The following is a 24,550-nucleotide window of genomic DNA, read 5'->3' as shown; positions in this document are numbered from 1 at the left end:
AAAAAAAAACCCTAACACACAGCAAAACCCATGCTGATCAGAGATTACTGAGATTCACTGGATTCATGTTTTCGATGACAGATTCCAAATATGTAACAAAATTTTAAACTCACAACCAAATTTTTAATTACTCTTTTACTTGTTTCAGTCATTTGACTGCGGCCGTGCTGGAGCACCGCCTTTAGTGGAGCGAATCGACCCCAGGACTTATTCTTTGTAAGCCTAATACTTATTCTATCGGTCTATTTTGCCGAACCGCTAAGTTACGGGGACGAAAACACACCAGCATCGGTTGTCAAGCGATGTTGGGGAGACAAACACACACACACACACACACACACACGCATATATATATATATATATATATATATATATATATATGTATGTATATACGATGGGCTTCTTTCAGTTTCCGTCTACCAAATCCACTCACAAGGCTTTGGGCAGCCCCAAGGTGCCACGCAGTGGGACTGAGCCCGAAACCATGTGGTTGGTAAGCAAGCTACTTACCACACAGCCACTCCTATGCCTTAATTTTAAACTTTTTTTCGATCTAAGTGGAAAAATACAGAGATTAAGAATATGGTGGTGGTAGTGGGGGTGGGGGGGCATTTTAATGAAAAACTCCAAAATTGAGCAACGCCCATCTCGTCACATCGTCCCGTTGTCTAAAAGCGAATTTTTTTTTTTTTTTATCCGTTTTCGCATGCTCAGATTTATAGTGAAGCAGCAAAAAGATCATAGCATGTGAAGCCCTCACCATGAAACTCGACATGCTAAAAATAACAACTAAATGTCTGGAGAATTTTTTGTGTTTGTCTGTACGTGCGGGCAATAATTTCTGCAGCTTATCCAATATATATATACATATATATATATATAAAAGCAATTAAGATTCAAGTAACTTCCAATGAATTTACTCGAATGTGGTACTTAATTTAGATGCACCAGAAAAACTATATGGTGTTATCCATACAGTAATGTGGGGTGATTATAAACGAGAAAGAAGCAACAAGAATGGATTGGTTTTTAGTACAATTGCTTCATACAAAGACAGGCTTTATTACAAGTTGCAAAAATTGCAGCAGATAAAAGTGTCCCGTACTCATCAGCTAAAATACATTTGAGTTCTCTAGACATAAATTGCAGCAGATAAAAGTGTCCCGTACTCATCAGCTAAAATACATTTGAGTTCTCTAGACATCTAGATGTCTAGAGAACTCAAATGTATTTTAGCTAGACATCTAGATGTCTAGAGAACTCAAATGTATTTTAGCTGATGAGTACGGGACACTTTTATCTGCTGCAATTTTTGCAACTTGTAATAAAGCCTGTCTTTGTATGAAACAATTGTACTAAAAACCAATCCATTCTTGTTGCTTCTTTCTCGTATATATATATATATATATATGTAGATTATATAATTCACATTTTTCCATTGTATATTTCTATGATTTTCTACATTTGTTTGTTAATTGCCTATTTTAGACCCCATCTTCTAATCTGGAACTTGCATATCTATAATACCCTGTCAGTACTTGAAGTCTACAATGTTATTCTATTTCCCTGGTGGGTTCTGTGTGTTTGTATGTAGCCACTTTGTGGCATCTGACATGTTGATGTGTACTGATTCTTAACCCTTTAGTGTTCACGTCATTCTGCTAAAATTAAGGCTTTTTTATCCATGTTGTTTTGAACTAATAATGCATTATCTTGTAGCTATGAGATTTTGATGAGGTAGCCGTTAATTTTTAAAACGATAGTGTAGGGTTGGTGTAAGAGACCAGATACGGCCAGTTTGAACATAAAACAGGCAGAATACTTTTGGCCGGATATGGCTGGTTTAAATGCTAAATGGTTAAGGGTTATATGTTCCGAGTTCAAATTCCGCCAAGGTTGACTTTGCCTTTCATCCTTTCGGGGTCGATAAATTAAGTACCAGTTACACACTGGGGTCGGTATAAACGACTTAATCTGTTTGCCTGTCCTTGTTTGTCCCCTCTGTGTTTAGCCCCTTGTGGGTGGTAAAGAAATATATATCTAAATCATATGTGTGTGTGCATGTGTGATTCCCACCACTGCTTGACAACTGGAGTTGGTTTCTTTATGTCCCCCAAATAGACAAAATAAGTACCAGGTTTATTAAGTACTGGTGTTAATTTATTCAACTAAACCCTCCGATACAGTACTGCAGCATGGCTGCAGTCCAATGGCTGAAGTAAGTAAAAAGATAAAATATATAGTAAAATATAGGCGCAGGAGTGGCTGTGTGGTAAGTAGCTTGCTAACCAACCACATGGTTCCGGGTTCAGTCCCACTGCGTGGCATCTTGGGCAAGTGTCTTCTGCTATAGCCTCGGGCCGACCAATGCCTTGTGAGTGGATTTGGTAGACGGAAACTGAAAGAAGCCTGTCGTATATATGTATATATATATATATATATGCGTGTGTGTGTTTGTGTGTCTGTGTGTTTATTTGTCTGTGTTTGTCCCCCTAGCATTGCTTGACAACCGATGCTGGTGTGTTTACGTCCCCGTCACTTAGCGGTTCGGCAAAAGAGACCGATAGAATAAGTACTGGGCTTACAAAAGAATAAGTCCCGGGGTCGAGTTGCTCGATTAAAGGCAGTGCTCCAGCATGGCCGCAGTCAATTGACTGAAACAAGTAAAAGAGTAAAAGAGATAAAAAAAAGTAAAATGATGTCACTTTTTGTTCATAGTTTTTTTTTTTTCTGTTCTTCCCACCAACCCAGACATTGATATATCAAAACCAAAGTGTAAAATAATGTCAAAAGCTGGCACAGAAAGGAAAAAAATACTTAGTCCACCAAGCTGGTGAACTCAGCGAAAATTGGAAATTTTTTTTCAGCAGAGGAATTATTTTGCTCACTCATAGAGTTTTTAAGTGTCACCTGGTTTGAATCAAAAACACCATCTCAAGAATAGGGGCAATGGTGATGAAATATGTTCATCAAGCCAACCAAATAACATCCAGCTGCCTGAGCAGAAAAGTGGATGGTATAAATACTATTGCACATTGGACTCTGATTCCATTTTCATCAGACAAAAAAAAAAAAAAATAATAATAATAATAATAATGATAATAATAGTAGTAGTAGTAGTAGTAGTAGTAGTAGTAGTAGTAGTAGTAGTAGTAGTAGTCGTCGTCGTCGTCGTCATCATCATCATCATCCGCTTTCCATGCTAGCATGGGTTGGACGGTTCAACTGGGGTCTGGGAAGCCAGGAAGGCTGCACCAGGCTCCAGTCTGATCTGGCAGTGTTTCTACGGCTGGATGCCCTTCTTAACGCCAACCACTCCGTGAGTGTAGTGGGTGCTTTTTACGTACCACCGGCACAGGAGCCAGACAAGGCTGGCAAACGGCCACGATCGGATGGTGCTTTTTATGTGCCACCGGCACGGAGGCCAGTCGAGGCGGCGCCGGCAACGGCCACGTTCGGATGGTTCTTTTATGTGCCACCGGCACTGGTATCACAACTATAATTTCCATTGATTTTTGATCGATTTCGATTTCACTTGCCTCAACAAACCTCTGTTTTCCATGCTGGCATGTGTTGGATGGTTTCATAGGAGCTGACCACCTGAAGGGCTGTTCAGGCTCCGTGTCTGTTTTGGCATGGTTTCTATGACTGGATGCCCTTCCTAAAACCGACCACAACCACTATACAAAGTATACTTGTTGCTTCTATGCAGCACTGGCATGCATACTTTTTATGTAGCACCTGTAAGATTAGCGCTGCTCAGCTGGAGAGGATTGCAAGGGATGTGAAGGCAATGATGCCTTTACTTAGCTTGACATATCTTTTCAAGAACAGTAAACCACCAGGAGTCTCGGTCCACTGTCACCCTCTCTTTGTGTCCCAACATTCATACCTGCTTTCTCACCACTTCGTTCCATGTCTTTCCGGGTTTACTCCTTCCACAAGTTCCCTCTACAATTACAGATTGGCACCTTTTGATGCAACTGTCCTTGTTCATACACATTACAAGGCCATACCAGCATAGTCTTCTCTCTTACACACTACATCTCTTTACTCTCTTTTACTTGTTTCAGTCATTTGACTGTGGCCATGCTGGAGCACCGCCTTTAATCGAGCAACTCGACCCTGGGACTTATTCTTTTGTAAGCCCAGTACATATTCTATCGGTCTCTTTTACCGAACCGCTAAGTAACGGGGACGTAAACAACATACCAGCATCGGTTGTCAAGGAATGCTAGGGGGACAAACACAGACACACAAACACACACACACACACATATAATATATATACACACACACACATATATACGACGGGCTTCTTTCAGTTTCCGTCTACCAAATCCACTCACAAGGCTTTGGTCGGTCCGAGGCTATAGTAGAAGACACTTGCCCAAGGTGCCATGCAGTGGGGCTGAACCCGGAACCATGTGGTTGGTAAACAAGCTACTTACCACACAGCCACTCCTGCGGCATCTGATGCTACGTATACCCAGTTTTTCCCTCAAATCACTTACACTCTGTCATATACGCACACTGACATTACCCGTCCAGCGAAGCATGCTGGCTTCATTTCTTTCAAGTTTTCGCAGTCCTTTATCCTCACTATCACAGTAACTTTTTCTATTTATTATAGAAAACAAATGCTAGAAATTGTTTGAATATAAAATATTCTTTTGTATAAAATATTCATTCCCTTTTTTTTTTTTTTTTACAGTTTCTAATATTTCAGGTTTTCATCTAATTCAAAATAGTTAAAAAAATGGAGATTGATGCCAAAATTGCAATCAAGTGACAGCTTCTCTTCATCAATGTTGTTTTACTCTTCAAATTACACCAAATCAAATAAATACACTGGCTGAATCGAAAGTAACATGTTCCAATAAGAAAGCCAAATCAAATAATAAAAAAGAGTGTTTAAAAGACTGTCCCAATGGTAAAATGGAAAGCTGTTGTGAAACATGTTTCAGAACTAATGTTCCTTTACGGAAATGTTCTAAGTGCAAAACAACTTACTACTGTTCAAATGAATGCCAGAAATATGATTGGCCATCATAAAAGCAATTGTAAGGCTCTAGAAATGAATGCTAAGGGGAAGTATGAGAAGAGGAGTGGCCATGAGTATAGCAAGGAGGGAATTATCAAAAAGGATCCAGTAAAGGAGAACAGTGTGAGCGTTGATGATGAGGATGGTTGTGAGGTGGACAGCAAGGTAGGCAATAAGAATAAAAAGAAAAGAAATAGAAGAAAAAAGAGTAAGAATGTCAACAGCGTCAACATAGAGAATGCCGGAGCCACTTGTAAGACAGTCGACAGATTTGACATCAACAGAAAGGATAGTGACAGAAAGGCTAGCAAGGGAAACGCTGGAAATATGAACCATAAGGGCAAAAATGGTGGAAGAGACAGTGAGAAGGAAGCCAGCATGAAGGGGAAGAGTCAGAAAAAGAGAGTCGAGGTGAAAAGCAAAGAAGATATTAAGAAGACTGGGAAGAAAACTGGGAAGAAAAGTAATGCAAGAACTATTGGCGAAAAATATTGGTGATTGGCTTTTACGATTTCTTTTGAATATTTGGAGATTTTTAATATATATCATATGTGTGATTCTTAATCTGCAAAGACGTCCAAATGTGACCCACAGAAGATGTATTATAATCATTCGAGAAATAGAAAATATTGGTAAGCTTCATTAAAAAATTTCTTTTGAATATTTTGACATTTTTAATAGATGTTACATATGAGATTTTCAAAACATATGACTTTGATCTCCATTCTTGTTACTGAGCACTTCTTCCTCTCCCCCAAACTTCACATCATTTCCCTATTTCTTGTTTATGATGTTTTATTACAGTTCTGCTCTCCACCCATATAAGGACACAGAAAATGTGTCAAAGCCGACAGGAAACATCGATGTTTCCTAGGGTTAAATGGCGGTGGTGTAATTCCCTTACGGGACTGTCACGTTGAGCTGACAGTATACAACCACTATATTTATATGTTGATATATTTCTTTTATTTAGATAGAATTAATAATTCGATTATGAAAAAATCAAAATCAAAATCAAATCAAATCAAACCAAATAAAAATAGATGAACATCAATGGAATTGTATCCCTGTGGGTGGCACATAAGAAAACCATCTGAACGTGACCGTAGCCAGTACCGCATCGACTGGCCTCCGTGCTGTGGGCACGTAACAAACAACATCCGAGCGTGGCCGTTTGCCAGCCTCGTCTGGCACCTGTGTCGGTGGCACATAAGAAAACACCATCCGAGCGTGGCCGTCTGCCAGCCTCGTCTGGCACCTGTGTCGGTGGCACATAAGAAAACACCATCCGAGCGTGGCCGTCTGCCAGCCTCGTCTGGCACCTGTGTCGGTGGCACATAAAAACACCATCCGAGCGTGGCCGTCTGCCAGCCTCGTCTGGCACCTGTGTCGGTGGCACATAAAAACACCATCCGAGCGTGGCCGTCTGCCAGCCTCGTCTGGCACCTGTGTCGGTGGCACATAAAAAAAACAACATCCGAGCGTGGCCGTCTGCCAGCCTTGTCTGGCACCTGTGTCGGTGGCACATAAAAAAACACCATCCGAGCGTGGCCGTCTGCCAGCCTTGTCTGGCACCTGTGTCGGTGGCACATAAGAAAACACCATCCGAGCGTGGCCGTCTGCAGCCTCGTCTGGCACCTGTGTCGGTGGCACATAAAATCACCCACTACGCTCTTGGAGTGGTTGGCGTTAGGACGGGCATCCAGCTGTAGAAAACACTGCCAGATCTGACTGGGCCTGGCGCAGCCTTCGAGCTTGCCAGACCCCAGTTGAACCGTCCAACCCATGCTAGCATGGAAAGCGGACGTTAAACGATGATGATGATGATGATGATGATGATGAAGTTGGAATATGTGAAAGTTGTGGTAATTTTAATGAACATTTAACGAGAACCTATGCAGAAATGCATGGTATTGCTCACAAACGAGATATTTTTGTTTATTCCATTTTTTCGAGGGTGCAGGAATACAAAATATGATATTTTATAAGGAATGAAAAGATGACAACACTTTGCTTTTAAGGCCTCATTTGGTCTCTTGCAAATGCACATATACACACATATAGTAAGCTTCCATCATATTCTGTTCACCCCTTCACTTGCAAGGCATTAATCAGCTTGAGGTAATAGTAGAAGACATTTCTCTTTAATGCCATGCAGTGGGACAGAACCTAAGACCACTTGGTTACAAAGCAAGCATTTTAACCACAGTCTCACCTGCTCCTGTCTATCTATTTAAATACTGAATCTGAAGGAAAATGGCTTTTGTCTATAGTCACTTTATTTATAGTATCATTTATTACTCGTTTACTCTTTTACTTGTTTCAGTCATTTGACTGCGGCCATGCTGGAGCACCGCCTTTAATCGAGCAACTCGATCCCGGGACTTATTCTTTTGTAAGCCCAGTACTTATTCTATCGGTCTCTTTTGCCGAACCGCTAAGTAACGGGAACATAAACACACCACATCGGTTGTCAAGCAATGCTAGGGGACAAACACAGGCACACAAATATACACACACACATATCTATATAATACATATATACGACAGGCTTCTTTCAGTTTCCGTCTACCAAATCCACTCACAGGTATTGGTGGGGGCCCGGGGCTATAGTAGAAGACACTTGCCCAAGGTGCCACGCAGTGGGACTGAACCCGGAACCATGTGGTTGGTAAACAAGCTACTTACCACACAGCCACTCCTGCACCTATAGTCACTTTATTTATAGTATAATTTATTCTTGCTTTCTGTCATATAATGTCAGTTTCTAAACTTTATTTCAGATAATCTCCAGAAAGCTGTACTCAAAGCAAAATGGAACTTTTGCTTCTATACAATATTTACATCATTTTCTAAAATTCCAGGAGAATACGAACCTGAAAGTTTGCCAGATAATAGCCTTCTTGTTGCCTTCGTTTTAAGCCAAGGACGCCATATATTTAGGCCAGCTTTTTACCTCCAAGTAAGAATATTTGAATTGTTTTAAGAATCTCCATCTCTCTTTATTTTCTTCTCTGGCATTCTCCACTCATTGTTTCTCTAAATATGATTGCACAGAAGCAGGTAGCAATCGCTGATAGATAGGGTTTTATGTAAGCATGGTCTGTTTCTGTTTTAGTACAGCACTAGCAGTACACCCGGCGTTGCTTGGGTTTGTAAGGGAAATAACTATATAAGCATTTTTGAGAGATGTAAAGTATAATAGCCATCTCAATATGGCTAACCACATGGGGGAGGGGGTTACTGTAGATTTTTACGTTCTGAGATTTAATAATACATTTTTAGAGAGTTACTTCCCTTATATAATAGCAAAAAGAAATGGGAAAAAATGATGGTAAATTTTTTTTAAATTGTAGACTCATCGTGGACGCGTGCTAATACCCAGAAGGGCTCGATATGAATCACGACTATAAGATAGTTAAATTGCACCGCAAAATGTGGGAGTAGTTAGGAATCTAAATCATAGGAGACAGACACACAACTTCACTTTTATATATAAAGATATCCATATGAGATCTTATTTCTGGCTGAATATCATTGAAAATATGCTTATCATAATGCATTTACATTAGGTATGATATACAAGTGTATGTGGGGTGTATATATATATATATATAAAACGATGAATAGCCTTCATGTAAACCATTGGTTCATTTTGTTCTCTTACTTTATTATCATCTTATAATCATCTCATAATAATGACCTTTATGACTCGTATTACTACCTCAATCAATCTAAATGTATATATTTGTCACTACCTGTCATAAATAGCCTTTTTCTATTTGCAATATGCATTTTCGTTGATTTTTCATATTTTTACCCCTATATATATATTATAAATATATATATATATATATATATATATATATATGTAAATTCCATTTGGTGTTTAACATTTTAACTACATAAATTCCATTTTGGGGTTTAACATTTTAACTGTGAAATGCAAATGAAGTGATAAGAACATCTTGGACAAAGGGTATATATTCATGAATTACAAGTTCATTAAGCAAATGGATTTTATACATAAACCTGATGAGTCAATATTTTTGCTGTACTAGTATGGTAATACTAATGCAATGTATTGTTATACATATACACTTCTTAAATGTAGATACACTAAGTATCTCCCTGTATTATAATTATGTATTTTAAACAATATTTAATGAGTGTGTATTAATATTGTTTTTTCCATATACTTACACTATATCCTTTAATCTATCCCAATCTACAATACTAAATTATATTAATCTTATCCTACATTACTCTCTATTTGCTATATACTTATAAATTTGAACCTTTAATCTTTAATTTAACAATTTTCATGTTGATATCAAGCTCTATATTTTGTAAACTCTATCTCTATTAAAATATGATTTTCTTCTTTTTATACAAAAACTATCTCTTTTACTCTTTTACTTGTTTCAGTCATTTGACTGTGGCCATACTGGAGCACTGCCTTTAGTCTAGCAAATCGACCCCGAGACTTTTTCTTTGTAAGCCCAGTACTTATTCTATTGGTCTCTTTTGCCAAACAGCTAAGTGACGGGGACGTAAACACACCAGCATTGGTTGTCAAGCAATGCTAGGGGAACAAACACACACATACATATATATACATATATATGACAGGCTTCTTTCAGTTTCCGTCTACCAAATCCACTCACAAGACATTGGTCGGCCTGGGGCTATAGCAGAAGACACTTGCCCAAGGTGCCATGCAGTAGGACTGAACCCGGAACCATGTGGTTGGTTAGCAAGCTACTTACCACACAGCCACTCCTGCGCCTAATAATAATTATTTCTTAATATCTTTAAAAAACTGTTTCATTAATTTATATTAATTTTATTCTCATTTTCTTCATTATATTTTTTTTAATTTAAAAAAATATTCACTTAGAGATCTTCAAATCCCTAAATTTTAAAAATTTAATATTGTTCATATTTTTTGTTGATATCAATCCCTGTATTCTGTAATGTCTACAATTATTTTCTAGATATTTAGTAATAAATATATCTCTTTTTTCTTTTATTGTACTAATAATATCTACTAGTTACTTTTTTAAAATTATATTACTAAAATACCCTTCCATATATTATTATCCTGTACGTGAATGCCTTTTTTTTTCATTCAATCATCTTATTATTTTCTCTCAGTTTTATTATTATTATCTTCCATAATCTTTTAAATACTGGCTCTGTGTTCTTGAAACATTACATCAAGAATTTAGTATTTAACAAAGATTTTCTTTCACCTGAGGATGTAGCTTAAATTCTGCATTTTGCATTAATGCAGACATGTAATTTATTTATTATTAAATATGATAATATAAGTTATCCACATGCTTTTAAGTTATGAAACAATTTGTCATGATATTTGAACTTTTTTACTGTTAAATAAAATGTCATCCAAATATTTCTCTGTTATTTATGAGTTTATACTCTCGTTGTTGAACGATACATTCTATGTTTTGTTGAACGATACATTAAGGAGGTTTATATATATGTATACCCCACTCCCACACCTCAGCCTTGCATCCCCCACACCCCAACACTGCCACACCGCACCATGCCACACCACACCACATTGCACCACCCTGCACAAACTAGCAGTGACCACTTCCCAGCACCCACACCATCATGCACACACCCAGACGTCAAGGTCACCAGCCCCTAACCACAAACACACGTGCACCTTCATTTTGGGATCACCACTACTTTATTATCTCCCCTTTTTCTTAGCTCTCCTCTCTGACCACCTCTATCTGGCCATCACCATGATTGACATGATTTGAACACAGACCAAAAAGAAAAAAAATGGCACTTAGGATTTTGTCTAACATGCTGAAGATTTTGTTAGCTCACGACCTCAATTTTCATTAAATGATAATAAACTTTTCTTCTTTTTTCAGGATAATGAAGGCCGCATATGTAGTCTAATATTCTATCACCAAGAATCAGATCCTTATCCATATTTTTCCTGGGACCAACTGAAACCTGGGAAATATATTTGTATCTTGGAACCTGAGATTCATTATTTTCTTGATGGGCAAGTTGGTTTTAGAATTGATTCTACTGCGGAAGTTAGGGTTTTATAAAATGTTGGGCAAAAAGAAATAAATCTATTTCATCAAGTATTTATTGTCATTTTTAAATTATTTGGCTGACAGAAACTGTGGAAGATTGTTGCATGTGTGTGTGTGTGTGTGTGTGTGTGTGTGTGTGTGTGTACGTGTGTGTACGTGTGTGTGCGCACCCGCCTTTGTATTTGTTTCTGCATTACCACTTCACAAATGGTGTTTCAGCAAAATAGACCGGTAGAATAAGTACAAGTCTTGAAAAATAAATACTAGCCTTGATTTGTTTGACTAAACCCATCAAGATAGTGCTCCAGCGTGGCCACAGCTTAATGACAGAAACAAGTAAAAGATAAAAGATAATGTTTGGGGTTTTTTTTTGGTGTATAAATTAACATGGTTTTGACCCTTTCATTACCAACCCGGCCAAATCCGGCTCTGGCTCTGTAGTACAAATGTCTTGTTTTCATAAGTTTTGCATTAAAATGTACCACCAAACCCTAGTTGCAATTTATATTCCCAACACTAGCTTAATGATAACTGAGTTATTTTACTAAATTCTTTGTTATATTGCCAGCCCTGTCTGGCCCCCGTGTTGGTGGCACGTAAAAGCACCATCCGTTCGTGTCCGTTGCCAGCCCTCGCCTGACCCCCGTGCCGGTGGCACATAAAAAGCACCATCCGTTCGTGGCCGTTTGCCAGCTCTGTCTGGCACCTGTGCGGGTGGCACGTAAAAAGCACCCACTACACTCACGGAGTGGTTGGCGTTAGGAAGGGCATCCAGCCGTAGAAACACTGCCAGATCTGACTGGGCCTGATGAAGCCTTCCAGCTTCACAGACCCCAGTTGAACCGTCCAACCCATGCTAGCATGGAGAACGTACGCTAAATGATGATGATGATGATGATGATGATTTAAAATAATTCAAAGAAACACAGAGCATCTCAAAATAAGTAGAGTAAGGAAAGGGTTAAGGAGGAGATTAAGCTTAATGACAGAAACAAGTAAAAGATAGGCGCAGGAGTGGCTGTGTGGTAAGTAACTTGCCTACCAACCACATGGTTCCGGGTTCAGTCCCACTGTGTGGCACCTTGGGCAAGTGTCTTCTACTATAGCCTCGGACCGACCAAAGCCTTGTGAGTGGATTTGGTAGACGGAAACTGAAAGAAGCCCGTCGTATATATATATATGTGTGTATGTTTGTGTGTCTGTGTTTGTCCCCCCTAGCATTGCTTGACAACCGATGCTGGTGTGTTTATGTCCCTGTCACTTAGCGGTTCAGCAAAAAGAGACCGATAGAATAAGTACTGGGCTTACAAAGAATAAGTCCCGGGGTCGATTTGCTCAACTAAAGGCGGTGCTCCAGCATGGCCGCAGTCAAATGACTGAAACAAGTAAAAGAGTAAAAGAGAGTAAAGAGAGATAAAAGATAATGTTTTGTGTGTATAAATTAACATGGTTTTAAGGGAGAGAGTTGAGTACTGTTCACTTAGCTGCTTTCTTTTTGATATTCGAGCGATTGGATGTATTTAAAGCAGAAGAAAAAAAAGAAGAAACAACTGCACGGAGAGTAAAAATATTTTGATGTGGTGATGGTTATTGATTTTATCACCATCAATATTATGACCACCGTTGCCTTTCCATATTCAAGGCGGCGAGCTGGCAGAAACGTTAGCACGCCGGGCGAAATGCGTAGCCGTATTTCGTCTGTCGTTACGTTGTGAGTTCAAATTCCGCCGAGGTCGACTCTGCCTTTCATCCTTTCAGGGTCGATAAATTAAGTACCAGTTATGCACTGGGGTCGATGTAATCGACTAAATACCTTTGTCTGTCCTTGTTTGTCCCCTCTATGTTTAGCCCCTTGTGGGTAATAAAGAAATACGTTGCCTTTTCATATTCAGGTTATTCACCACAGGATGAGAAATTGTGGCAATAGATAAAAAGACAGAATCTCTCCTTCAGTTAATGCTCACATGCTTATGTATGTAAACCTACAAACCAGATGTACAAAGATGGCAAATTTAACTATTTCTCCATAGACTGAAAAAACTGACAAACAGCCTGTAGTGGAAGGATTCCAACCACCCGCCAAATAAATAAAGGTGGACTGACTCATTGTTATAAATTCAAGAACTGTGAGTGAATGGCAGTTCATGTTGGTAGCAGTTCACTGTGAGCCAAGGTAGAGCATTGAGTCTCATGTGATTGTAATAGCAGTGTGTCGTGTATACACTTTCTTCCCCACTGCTTTGTTCAATTATATATCCCAGTGCTTTTCAAACTTTTTGCTGGAGCGGAACCCCAAGGAAACATTCCACTGGCTCGAGAAACCCCTGTGCAATAATTTAATAGTCTTATGCACATATATCTGCACAGGAGAATTAAAAATTACTGCCGATTTTAGCATTTTTGTAACTTCTTGCGGAAACCCCGGGGCTGGACTGGCGAAACCCTGGTTGAAAACCACTGATATATCCAATACAAGAATGTAAAACAGCCCCTTAACTTATTACCATTTAAACTGGTTATATCTGACTCAAATATCGTACCTATTTTATGTTCAATCTGGCCAGATCCAGCCTTTAACACCCATCCAACAGTATCATTCTAAAAACAAACAATCACATCAGCAAAATCTCGAAGCTACAAGATAATGCATGGTCAATTCAAAACAACATGGATTAATCTGCATTCCATTTAACAGAGTAATCTGAATGCTGAAGGATAAATTGGTTTTCAACCTTTATTTGTGTCTCATCAGAGGTGTCTACATCACTTGATCCATCCCAGAGAAACAAATCCAGTGGGTTCAGAGAACAGGGGTTATTAATTTGCATATTATAAGTGCTTAAAATTTTATTTAGTATCAAATCCTAGTCCACAGAATATCTAGGTATCATATAGAATCAAAAATAAGGGTGAAAAAATTGGATATTAATTTAATAATACCATCAATTTAACACCAAGTGGCTTAGTGCATAAAAACCAGGGATACAATAAAAATTTATACACAAATATAAGAGAGTGTCCACTATGTGGTCGACTCTTGCGCTAAAAATAGATCCGCTATGGTCTCAACCACCAAGAATTGTTTCCAAGGAGAATTGGCACAACTTTTAATGTAAACGAGCAGGACAAATGAAAAATAACAAAAATGTAGATTAATTTTAGATAATTGTTTCACTATTAATGAATTATGCAATTTTACTTACATAATATATCCATGGATATAGGCGCAGGAGTGGCTGTGTGGTAAGTAGCTTGCTAACCAACCACATGGTTCCGGGTTCAGTCCCACTGCGTGGCATCTTGGGCAAGTGTCTTCTGCTATAGCCCCGGGCCGACCAATGCCTTGTGAGTGGATTTGGTAGACGGAAACTGAAAGAAGCCCGTCGTATATATGTATATATATATATATATATATATATATATATATATATATGTGTGTGTGTGTGTGTTTGTGTGTCTGTGTTTGTCCCCCTAGCATTGCTTGACAACCGATGCTGGTGTGTTTACGTCGCCGTCACTTAGCGGTTCGGCAAAAGAGACCGATAGAATAAGTACTGGGCTTACAAAGAATAAGTCCCGGGGTCGAGTTGCTCGACTAAAGGCAGTGCTCCAGCATGGCCGCAGTCAAATGACTGAAACAAGTAAGAGAGTATATGGATATATTATGTAAGTAAAATTGCATAATTCATTAATAGCGAAACAATTGTCTAGAATTAATCTACATTTTTGTTATTTTTCATTTGTCCTGCTCGTTTACATTAAAAGTTGTGCTAATTCTCCTTGGAAACAATTCTTGGTGGTTGAGACCATAGCGGATCTATTTTTAGCGCAAGAGTCGACCACATAGTGGACACTCTCTTATATCTAGGTATCATATACTATATGATATGTAAACCTAGTTATGCCAAATTTACAACATGGATGCTACAAACAACAAATATAACTCAAGCATTATTGGAATTGCATGCCTGACCAAAGATTAACAGACTTTGAAGATAGTTACACAAATGCTGGAACTGGGCGCCACTGCATGGTGCCAAGGACTCCAAATTTGCCATCAAGATGTAGGACAAGATACTGTGACAGCCTGGGCTTCAGAGGCCCACAGCTCTTCAATATCCTTCCGAAGAACCTGAGAGACCTGCATGGGGTGGATGCAAATGTCTTTAAAATAAAACTGGATCTCTTCCTGTCAGGTGTCCCAGATGAACCAACTTCACGGCAGGAGGTGCAGATGAGGGCAGCTGCATTGAACTCTCTCATGCACCAAATGGCAATTGCTAAAAAGCACTCGTGAAGTAAAATCATGTAGTAATACCAAATGGCGGTGCCCCAGCATGGCCACAGCTCGTGAGCTGAAACTAGATAAAATAAAATAACAGTCAAGCAGGTGAAAGAGATGAGACTTGAACTTTAACAATTTATTTGTTGCAGTCATTTGACTGTGGCCATGTTGGAGCACCGCCTTTAGTCGAGCAAATCGACCCCAGGACTTATTCTTTATAAGCCTAGTACTTATTCTATCGGTCTCACTTACCGAACCGGCTAAGTTACGATGACGTAAACACACCAGCATCTGTTGTCAAGCGATGTTGGGGGGGGTGGGGACAAACACAGACACACAAACATATACATACACATATATATATACATATACGACAGGCTTCTTTCAGTTTCCGTCTACCAAGTCCACTCACAAGGCTTTGGTCGGCCCGAGGCTATAGTAGGAGACACTTGCTCAAGGTGCCACGCAGTGGGACTGAATCCGGAACCATGTGGTTGGTAAGCAAGCTACTTACCACACAGCCACTCTTGCGCCTATATGATATAATGCTTTATATTTCTAGACAAAAATTTCCTGTCCTACAGTGTTAAGGTAGATTTTAGATACTGCAGCTGTCTCACTAGGAATATAGCAGCTGTGATACTCTTCCCAGGTACAAAATGAAACTTCATCTCATCTAGTTTAATTCTATTTCTAATCAATTGAGCTACAACCCTCTCTGTAATTTTCATGACTTGGTCTAGTAATTTAATGCTTCTGTAGTTGTTTCTATTTAAGGCATCACCTTTACCCTTATAGCAGCTAACTATAATACCACTACACCAGTCATTGGGGATAGTGCCCTATTAAATAACTATATGGGTGACTAAGCTATATCCTACACCAGTGGAGATTTTAATCATATCGATCTGCAGTTGAAAGAGTTGATTTTGAAAGCTGTGCCCGATGCCAGCGCCGCCTTGACTGGCTTCCGTGCCGGTGGCACGTTAAAAGCACCAACCGATCGTGGTCGCTGCCAGACTCCCCTGGCACCTGTGCCAGTGGCACGTAAAAAGCACCCACTACACTCGCAGAGTGGTTGGCGTTAGGAAGGGCATCCAGCTGTAGAAACACTGCCAGATCAGACTGGAGCCTGGTGCAGCCTCCTGGCTTCCCAGACCCCGGTCGAATCGTCCAACCCGTGCTAGCATGGAAAATGGACGCTAAACGATGATGATGATGATGATTAAATCAACAGCCTTCACCATCTACGATGCTTACAAAGCCTCAGGGAATTGAAATTCAACAAAGACCCATGTCATGAATTTATTGAATTTAATGAACCCCAAAGATTCACCTGAGAAATATGCAGATCTGAAACAATGCCAAGTGACACTAGCTGCTGTAGAACGCCGTTTTCTGGTGCTGAAAGAAGTCCTTGTAGGACAGGAAATTTTTGTCTAGAAATATAAAGCATTATATCATATAGGCGCAAGAGTGGCTGTGTGGTAAGTAGCTTGCTTACCAACCACATGGTTCCGGATTCAGTCCCACTGTGTGGCACCTTGAGCGAGTGTCTTCTACTAAAGCCTCGGGCCGACCAAAGCCTTGTGAGTGGATTTGGTAGACGGAAACTGAAAGAAGCCTGTCGTGTATATATTTATATATATATATATATATATATATAATATATATATATATATATATAATATATATATATATATATGTGTGTGTGTGTGTGTATGCATATGTTTGTGTGTCTGTGTTTATCACCCCCCCTCCCCCAACATCGCTTGACAACAGATACTGGTGTGTTTACGTCCACGTAACGTAGCGGTTCGGTAAGTGAGACCGATAGAATAAGTACTAAGGCTTATAAAGAATAAGTCCTTGGGTCGATTTGCTCGACTAAAGGTGGTGCTCCAACATGGCCACAGTCAAATGACTGCAACAAGTAAAAGGAAAATAATAAATTTTCACAATGGTTATTTTTTAAACTGTACTGACAATACTAGTATAGCACAAAGTAATCAAAACTAGAGTGAACTACCAAATGTTTATGGATTTGAGTGGCTGTGTGGTAAGTAGTTTGTTTACCAACCACATGGTTCCGGGTTCAGTCCCACTGCGTGGCACCTTGGGCAAGTGTCTTCTACTATAGCCTCGGGCCAACCAAAGCCTTGTGAGTGGATTGGTAGATGGAAACTGAAAGAAGCCCGTCGTATATATCTATATATATGTGTGCGTGTTTGTTTGTGTTTGTCCCCCTAGCATTGCTTGACAACCGATGCTGGTGTGTTTATGTCCCCGTAACTTAGCGGTTCTCGATTAAAGGCGGTGCTCCAGCATGGCCGCAGTCAGATGACTGAAACAAGTAAAAGAGTAAAGAGTAATAATGTTAAAATCTGTCAATAAAGTTTAAAAAATACGGTTAAAATCAAGTAATTTCTGGTACTACTTGAGAACAGTGGTCCCGGTGCGCGCACTCGCGTAGTCGCGCATCCGCGCTAGCTAGTCATAACTAGTCGATCCTTACTTTGTGTTTTTGTGCTATTTACTTTGTTTAAAAAAATTATTTACTTTGTGTTTTATTTACTGTGTAAATTTAAAAAATTTATTTTGTGTTTTATTTACTTTGCTACGTAGTCGTTGCAGGATCGACTAGTCACGACTAGCTAGCGCGGATGCGCGAGTACACGAGTGCGCGCACCGAGACCACTGTTCTCCAGTAGTACCGTAATTTTTAACGTTAAAAAGATTGCCCTAGTAATGACCCTTATTTATATATATATATATATATATATAATTTCAACAATTGAGGGCAAAATTAATTAATTATTAATCAATTTCACCAAGTGTTCAGTATGCAAAGGGACCATTCAAGGCGAATTCAAATTATTACATTATATAAAAGGGCTTAGTAAAATAAATTACTTTGCCGCATACTGAACTCATTAGAAATAGCAGCTAAAAAACTTTTTTAAGGCTATTTCTAATACTTAAAGAAAATCTCTCTCATATATAGTGTTTGGCATAATTTAACTCACAAAAGTTTGGGGGTAATGACATCGAAAAATCAAATGCTAGGTTATTCGAGAACGTACGTTTCAAGATTAGTCAAAACAACATTTCTATCATCGGCTCGGAAATTCCTGGTTTGGATTTGGAAACACTGAAAATAAGAACATACCCTCTCGAAGATCTGCTCCCAACTAACAGTGTCAACAAATTCAAAATAAGCAAGCGAAGAATCTCTGTTCTCCCCTTTCCACCAGCGTGGGTTAAAATCATCAAACTCTATGCTTATTTCGGTAAAGTCCGAAGCATTAATCAGAGGGAGATTAATTATAATTTCAACAATTGAGGGCAAAATTAATTAATTATTAATCAATTTCACCAAGTGTTCAGTATGCAAAGGGACCATTCAAGGCGAATTCAAATTATTACATTATATAAAAGGGCTTAGTAAAATAAATTACTTTGCCGCATACTGAACTCATTAGAAATAGCAGCTAAAAAACTTTTTTAAGGCTATTTCTAATACTTAAAGAAAATCTCTCTCATATATAGTGTTTGCATAATTTAACTCACAAAAGTTTGGGGGTAATGAAGCCCTTTTATATAATGTAATAATTTGAATTCGCCTTGAATGGTCCCTTTGCATACTGAACACTTGGTGAAATTGATTAATAATTAATTAATTTTGCCCTCAATTGTTGAAATTATAATTAATCTCCCTCTGATTAATGCTTCGGACTTTACCGAAATAAGCATAGAGTTTGATGATTTTAACCCACGCTGGTGGAAAGGGGGGGAGAACAGAGATTCTTCGCTTGCTTATTTTGAATTTGTTGACACTGTTAGTTGGGAGCAGATCTTCGAGAGGGTATGTTCTTATTTTCAGTGTTTCCAAATCCAAACCAAGGAATTTCTGAGCCGATGATAGAAATGTTGTTTTGACTAATCTTGAAACGTACGTTCTCGAATAACCTTAGCATTTGATTTTTCGATGTCATTACCCCCAAACTTTTGTGAGTTAAATTATGCAAACACTATATATGAGAGAGATTTTCTTAAGTATTAGAAATAGCCTTAAAAAAGTTTTTTAGCTGCTATTTCTAATGAGTTCAGTATGCGGCAAAGTAATTTATTTTACTAAGCCCTTTTTATAATGTAATAATTTGAATTCGCCTTGAATGGTCCCTTGCATACTGAACACTTGGTGAAATTGATTAATAATTAATTAATTTTGCCCTCAATTGTTGAAATTATAATTAATCTCCCTCTGATTAATGCTTCGGACTTTACCGAAATAAGCATAGAGTTTGATGATTTTAACCCACGCTGGTGGAAAGGTGGAGGGGAGAACAGAGATTCTTCGCTTGCTTATTTTGAATTTGTTGACACTGTTAGTTGGGAGCAGATCTTCGAGAGGGTATGTTCTTATTTTCAGTGTTTCCAAATCCAAACCAAGGAATTTCCGAGCCGATGATAGAAATGTTGTTTTGACTAATCTTGAAACGTACGTTCTCGAATAACCTTAGCATTTGATTTTTCGATGTCATTACCCCCAAACTTTTGTGAGTTAAATTATGCAAACACTATATATGAGAGAGATTTTCTTAAGTATTAGAAATAGCCTTAAAAAAGTTTTTTAGCTGCTATTTCTAATGAGTTCAGTATGCGGCAAAGTAATTTATTTTACTAAGCCCTTTTATATAATGTAATAATTTGAATTCGCCTTGAATGGTCCCTTTGCATACTGAACATTGTGTGAAATTGATTAATAATTAATTAATTTTGCCCTCAATTGTTGAAATTATAATTATCTCCCTCTGATAATGCTTCGGACTTTACCGAAATAAGCATAGAGTTTGATGATTTTACCCACGCTGGTGGAAAGGGGAGAACAGAGATTCTTCGCTTGCTTATTTTGAATTTGTTGACACTGTTAGTTGGGAGCAGATCTCGAGAGGGTATGTTCTTATTTTCAGTGTTTCAAATCCAAACCAAGGAATTTCCGAGCCGATGATAGAAATGTTGTTTTGACTAATTTGAAACGTACGTTCTCGAATAACCTTAGCATTTGATTTTTCGATGTCATTACCCCCAAACTTTTGTGAGTTAAATTATGCAAACACTATATATGAGAGAGATTTTCTTAAGTATTAGAAATAGCCTTAAAAAAGTTTTTTAGCTGCTATTTCTAATGAGTTCAGTATGCGGCAAAGTAATTTATTTTACTAAGCCTTTATTATAATATATATATATATATATTATATTATATATATATATATATATATATATACATTTCTTTACTATCCACAAGGGGCTAAACACAGAGGGGGACAAACAGGGACAGACAAACGGATTAAGTCGATTACATCGACCCAGTGCGTAACTGGTACTTAATTTATTCGAAGGCGGCGAGCTGGCAGAAACGTTAGCACGTCGGGTGAAATGCTTACCGATATTTCGTCTGCCACTACGTTCTGAGTTCAAATTCCGCCGAGGTCGACTTTGCCTTTCATCCTTTTGGGGTCGATAAATTAAGTACCAGTTACGCACTGGGTCGATATAATCGACTTAATCCGTTTGTCTGCCCTTGTTTGTCCCCTCTGTGTGTAGCCCCTTGTGGGTAGTAAAGAAATAGGTATTTCGGCTGCCGTTACGTTGTGAGTTCAAATTCCGCCGATCTCGACTTTGCCTTTCATCCTTTTGGGGTCGATAAATTAAGTACCAGTTACGCACTGGGTCGATGTAATCGACTTAATACCTATGTCTGTCCCTGTTTGTCCCCTCTGTGTGTAGCCCCTTGTGGGTAGTAAAGAAATAGGTATTTCGGCTGCCGTTACGTTGTGAGTTCAAATTCCGCCGATCTCGACTTTGCCTTTCATCCTTTTGGGGTCGATAAATTAAGTACCAGTTGCGTTCCGTTGTCGATGTAATCGACTTAATATCTATGTCTGTCCTCGTTTGACCCCTCTATGTTTAGCCCCTCGTGGGTAATAAAGAAATAGGTACTTAAAAAATCGACCCCGAAAGGATGAAATACATATATAAGACGAACTTCTTTCAGTTTTACCTAATACAATAAGAAAGTTCCGATCATATCGAGGACGGCAGTGCCCTCCACGTAGCTGAAAATGCAACCTTCTTAACACGCAACCACGCCTACGTCTCTATTAACGCATGCGCTTAATGATTACATTAATAAAAAGTTTCTTTCATTATCGGTTCTAATGAATTCCTCTTTCGTTTTCTATCTTTTTCTTTCTCTCTTTGAGTGTTTGCCCGTCTTGCACACACGTAAAAGTACATACGTGTCTATATCTATGAATGTATATTAAGTTAGTCGAGGACTTCGAATGTCTTTTGTAACTTTTCAGCCGATTAAAAAAAAAAACTATGCCTAACCTCTTGTATTGAGTTCTATTTCTCCTTTTTTTTCTTTCACCAAATCCTATCTCTCTGTCACTTTCTATCTCTATGTGTGTGCGTGCGTTTATATAATATATATATACTCTTTACTCTTTTACTCTTTTACTTGTTTCGGTCATTTGACTGTGGCCATGCTGGAGCACCGCCTTTAATCGAGCAACTCGACCCCGGCACTTATTCTTTGTAAGCCCAGTACTTATTCTATCGGTCTCTTTTGCCGCACCGCTAAGTAACGGGGACATAAACACACCAGCATCGGTTGTCAAGCAATGCTAGGGGGGCAAACACGGACACACAAACACACACATATATATACATATACATATATACGACGGGCTTCTTTCAGTTTCCGTCTACCAAATCTACTCACAAGGCTTTGGTCGGCCCGAGGCTATAGTAAAAGACACTTGCCCAAGGTGCCATGCAGTGGGGCTGAACCCGGAACCATGTGGTTGGTAAACAAGCTACTTACCACACAGCCACTCCTGCGCCTATGTATGTATGTATATATATATATATATATATATAAATCCTTAAATCCTTAAAAATGTTTTAGCCCGAAGGCCGCGGCCATGCTGGGGCACCACCGCTGAATGAGCTACACTAGTTTGTGAATCCACCTCTGATACGTGGCACTTGATCAACAAGGGAGTTCGATGCTGCTGCCCGCATCCGTGTCTCCTGTCGTGAGGTAGGTTCATCTGGGACTCCCAACAAGAAGAGATCCAGTTTAGTTTTAAAGAAACCCACATCCACACCATGTAAGTCTCTCAGGCATTAGGGAGGATGTTAAAGAGCTGTGGTCCTCTGAAACCCAAGCTGTTGCAGTATCTGGACCTGTATTTTGATGGTGATGTTGGAATATATATATATATATATATATATATATAATATATATATATATATATATATATATATATATATATATATATATGTACATATATATATTTGTGTATATATATATATATATATGTACATATATATATTTGTGTGTATATATTTTTGATATATATATATATATATATATATATATGTACATATATATATTGTGTATAGTATATATATATATATATATATATATATATATATATACATATATATATATATAATATATATATATATTATATATATATATATAGAGAGAGAGAGAGAGAGAGAGAGATAGATAGATAGATAGAACTCTGAAAAGAGTTTGGAACCCCACAAAACATCGGAAACGGGTGGTGCGCACGTGCTTTACCTTTGCCCACATTTGTAGGAAAACCGTATAGGTGGACGTGTGTGTGTAAAGGTGTGTGTGCGTGAATATGTATGTATGCGCAAATGTCATTTTGACCATATATGTATGTAGATAATACTTTCAGTAAACGAAAGTGAAAGTGGTTATTCAACGAAACACTACGTAAAATATACTATTTAAATGCAATTCATTTCGATAAACTCCAGCTGTCGCGGCCTACTATCTCTTCGATTTCCACCAAAACTCTCTCCAAGTAAGTATATTTGGTTAATATTTATTTTGGCAATCTTTCGTCTCTAGTAGACCTTTCCGTCGATTTCCGTAAAAAAATTTTTTTTCTTACATATGGGCTTGCGGGAACTTTTGAAGTAATGATCCCGAAAGAGACTAAGAGAAAGCGATTTTATGACGAGGGAAGTTCTTTTGAAGTTACCGTGCATGGGAAGCATTGATGTACATGTGTGTGTGTGCGGTGTGTGGTGTGTGTTTGATGGGGGTGGGAGACAGACAGTATGTTGTGTAAGTGAAGTTCTTCTGTTAGTGTGTGTGAAGAGACAGAGAGAGTAATGGGTGAAAGAAAGAGATAACTGAAATTTTTACTCGGTGTATGTGTATATGTATGTATATTACTTCAAACGTTCCCGCAAGCCCATATGTAAAAAAAAATAATTTGTTTTTACGGAAATCGACGGAAAGGTCTACTAGAGACGAAAGATCGCCTTTATTTTAACTCTCGGCCATTAAATTAAACAAAAAAAAAAAAAAGACTGTAAAAGAGAATATGAAAACAAAAATTTGCGAAAACGATCTTAGTGTGTGTGTGTGGGGGGGGGGAGGACTTTAGGGAAATTCAGAAGGTCCGACTTTTTCCTTCGTAACTTTTAGGGGAAAATGGTTAGGATCTTTTAATGAAATTTTGGCGATCTTTCGTTTTAACTCGGAATAATGTAAATATTGAATCCGGTCATTTCCGTGACCACTTACTTGTTTTCTTGTCTGTCGTCAGTTGGGAATAGAAAGCTAATGGTTGTGTGTGTGTGTGTGTGTGCGTTCTTGTTTGTGCGTGCGTGTGTGTATGTGTGTGTGTGTGTGTGTGCGTGCTTGTTCTTGTTTGTGTGTGTGTGTGTATGTGTGGGGGTTTTTTTTTGTATTTATATGTTGTGGAATGTAGAAATAGCACACAGAGGAACAAACAGACACACATACACACACACACACACACAAACACACTCTCTCTCTCACTCTCTCACACACAACACACACACACACACAACACACTCTCTCTCTCACACACACACACCACACAGAGGAACAAGCACGCACGCACAACCCATTTACATTATGTCGAGCTGAAAGGAAAGATCGCCGAAATTTTATATAAACACCTTTCAAACATCATAGATTACGATTATAAAGAAATTTGTGGGGAAAAATCTTTTCCAAGGGGGTGGAGAGAGGACTTTGAAAAATTCGCA

The 24,550-nt window shown here is 38.5% G+C and overlaps 2 protein-coding genes across 3 annotated transcripts in view; both read left to right on the top strand.

Annotated features, from left to right (window-relative positions):
* Positions 1-24,550, top strand: part of LOC115222384 — a 40,414-nt gene that overhangs the window by 466 nt on the left and 15,398 nt on the right. The window contains exon 2 of one of the 2 annotated variants that reach the window (XM_036511244.1): positions 4,715-5,455. In XM_036511244.1, the coding sequence (XP_036367137.1) occupies positions 4,931-5,455 (525 nt within the window). In that variant the 5' untranslated portion in view covers positions 4,715-4,930. Of the gene's footprint in view, positions 1-4,714; positions 5,456-23,161; positions 23,329-24,550 lie in introns of those variants that run through there. The other variant, XM_036511243.1, reaches the window with a different exon arrangement.
* On the top strand, positions 5,454-11,179 carry LOC115222256. The gene is made up of 3 exons (XM_029792416.2): positions 5,454-5,676; positions 7,828-8,006; positions 10,957-11,179. The coding sequence occupies exons 1-3, from the start codon at positions 5,511-5,513 to the stop codon at positions 11,140-11,142; spliced, it is 531 nt and encodes a 176-aa protein (XP_029648276.1). The 5' UTR covers positions 5,454-5,510; the 3' UTR covers positions 11,143-11,179.

This window comes from Octopus sinensis, linkage group LG19 (genome assembly GCF_006345805.1).
Source record: "Octopus sinensis linkage group LG19, ASM634580v1, whole genome shotgun sequence".
NCBI classification, from domain to species: domain Eukaryota; kingdom Metazoa; phylum Mollusca; class Cephalopoda; order Octopoda; family Octopodidae; genus Octopus; species Octopus sinensis.
This window is presented reverse-complemented; position numbering and strand designations above follow the sequence as displayed.

What these genes read in the sequence shown, in the direction of transcription:
- LOC115222256 (XM_029792416.2), top strand. Translation starts at nt 5,511, where the DNA reads ATGCAAGAACTATTGGCGAAAAATATTGGTGATTGGCTTTTACGATTT. An exon ending in TCGAGAAATAGAAAATATTG is followed by an intron (nt 5,677 to 7,827) that starts GTAAGCTTCATT and finishes ACTTTATTTCAG; the next exon opens with ATAATCTCCAGAAAGCTGTA. An exon ending in GGCCAGCTTTTTACCTCCAA is followed by an intron (nt 8,007 to 10,956) that starts GTAAGAATATTT and finishes TTCTTTTTTCAG; the next exon opens with GATAATGAAGGCCGCATATG.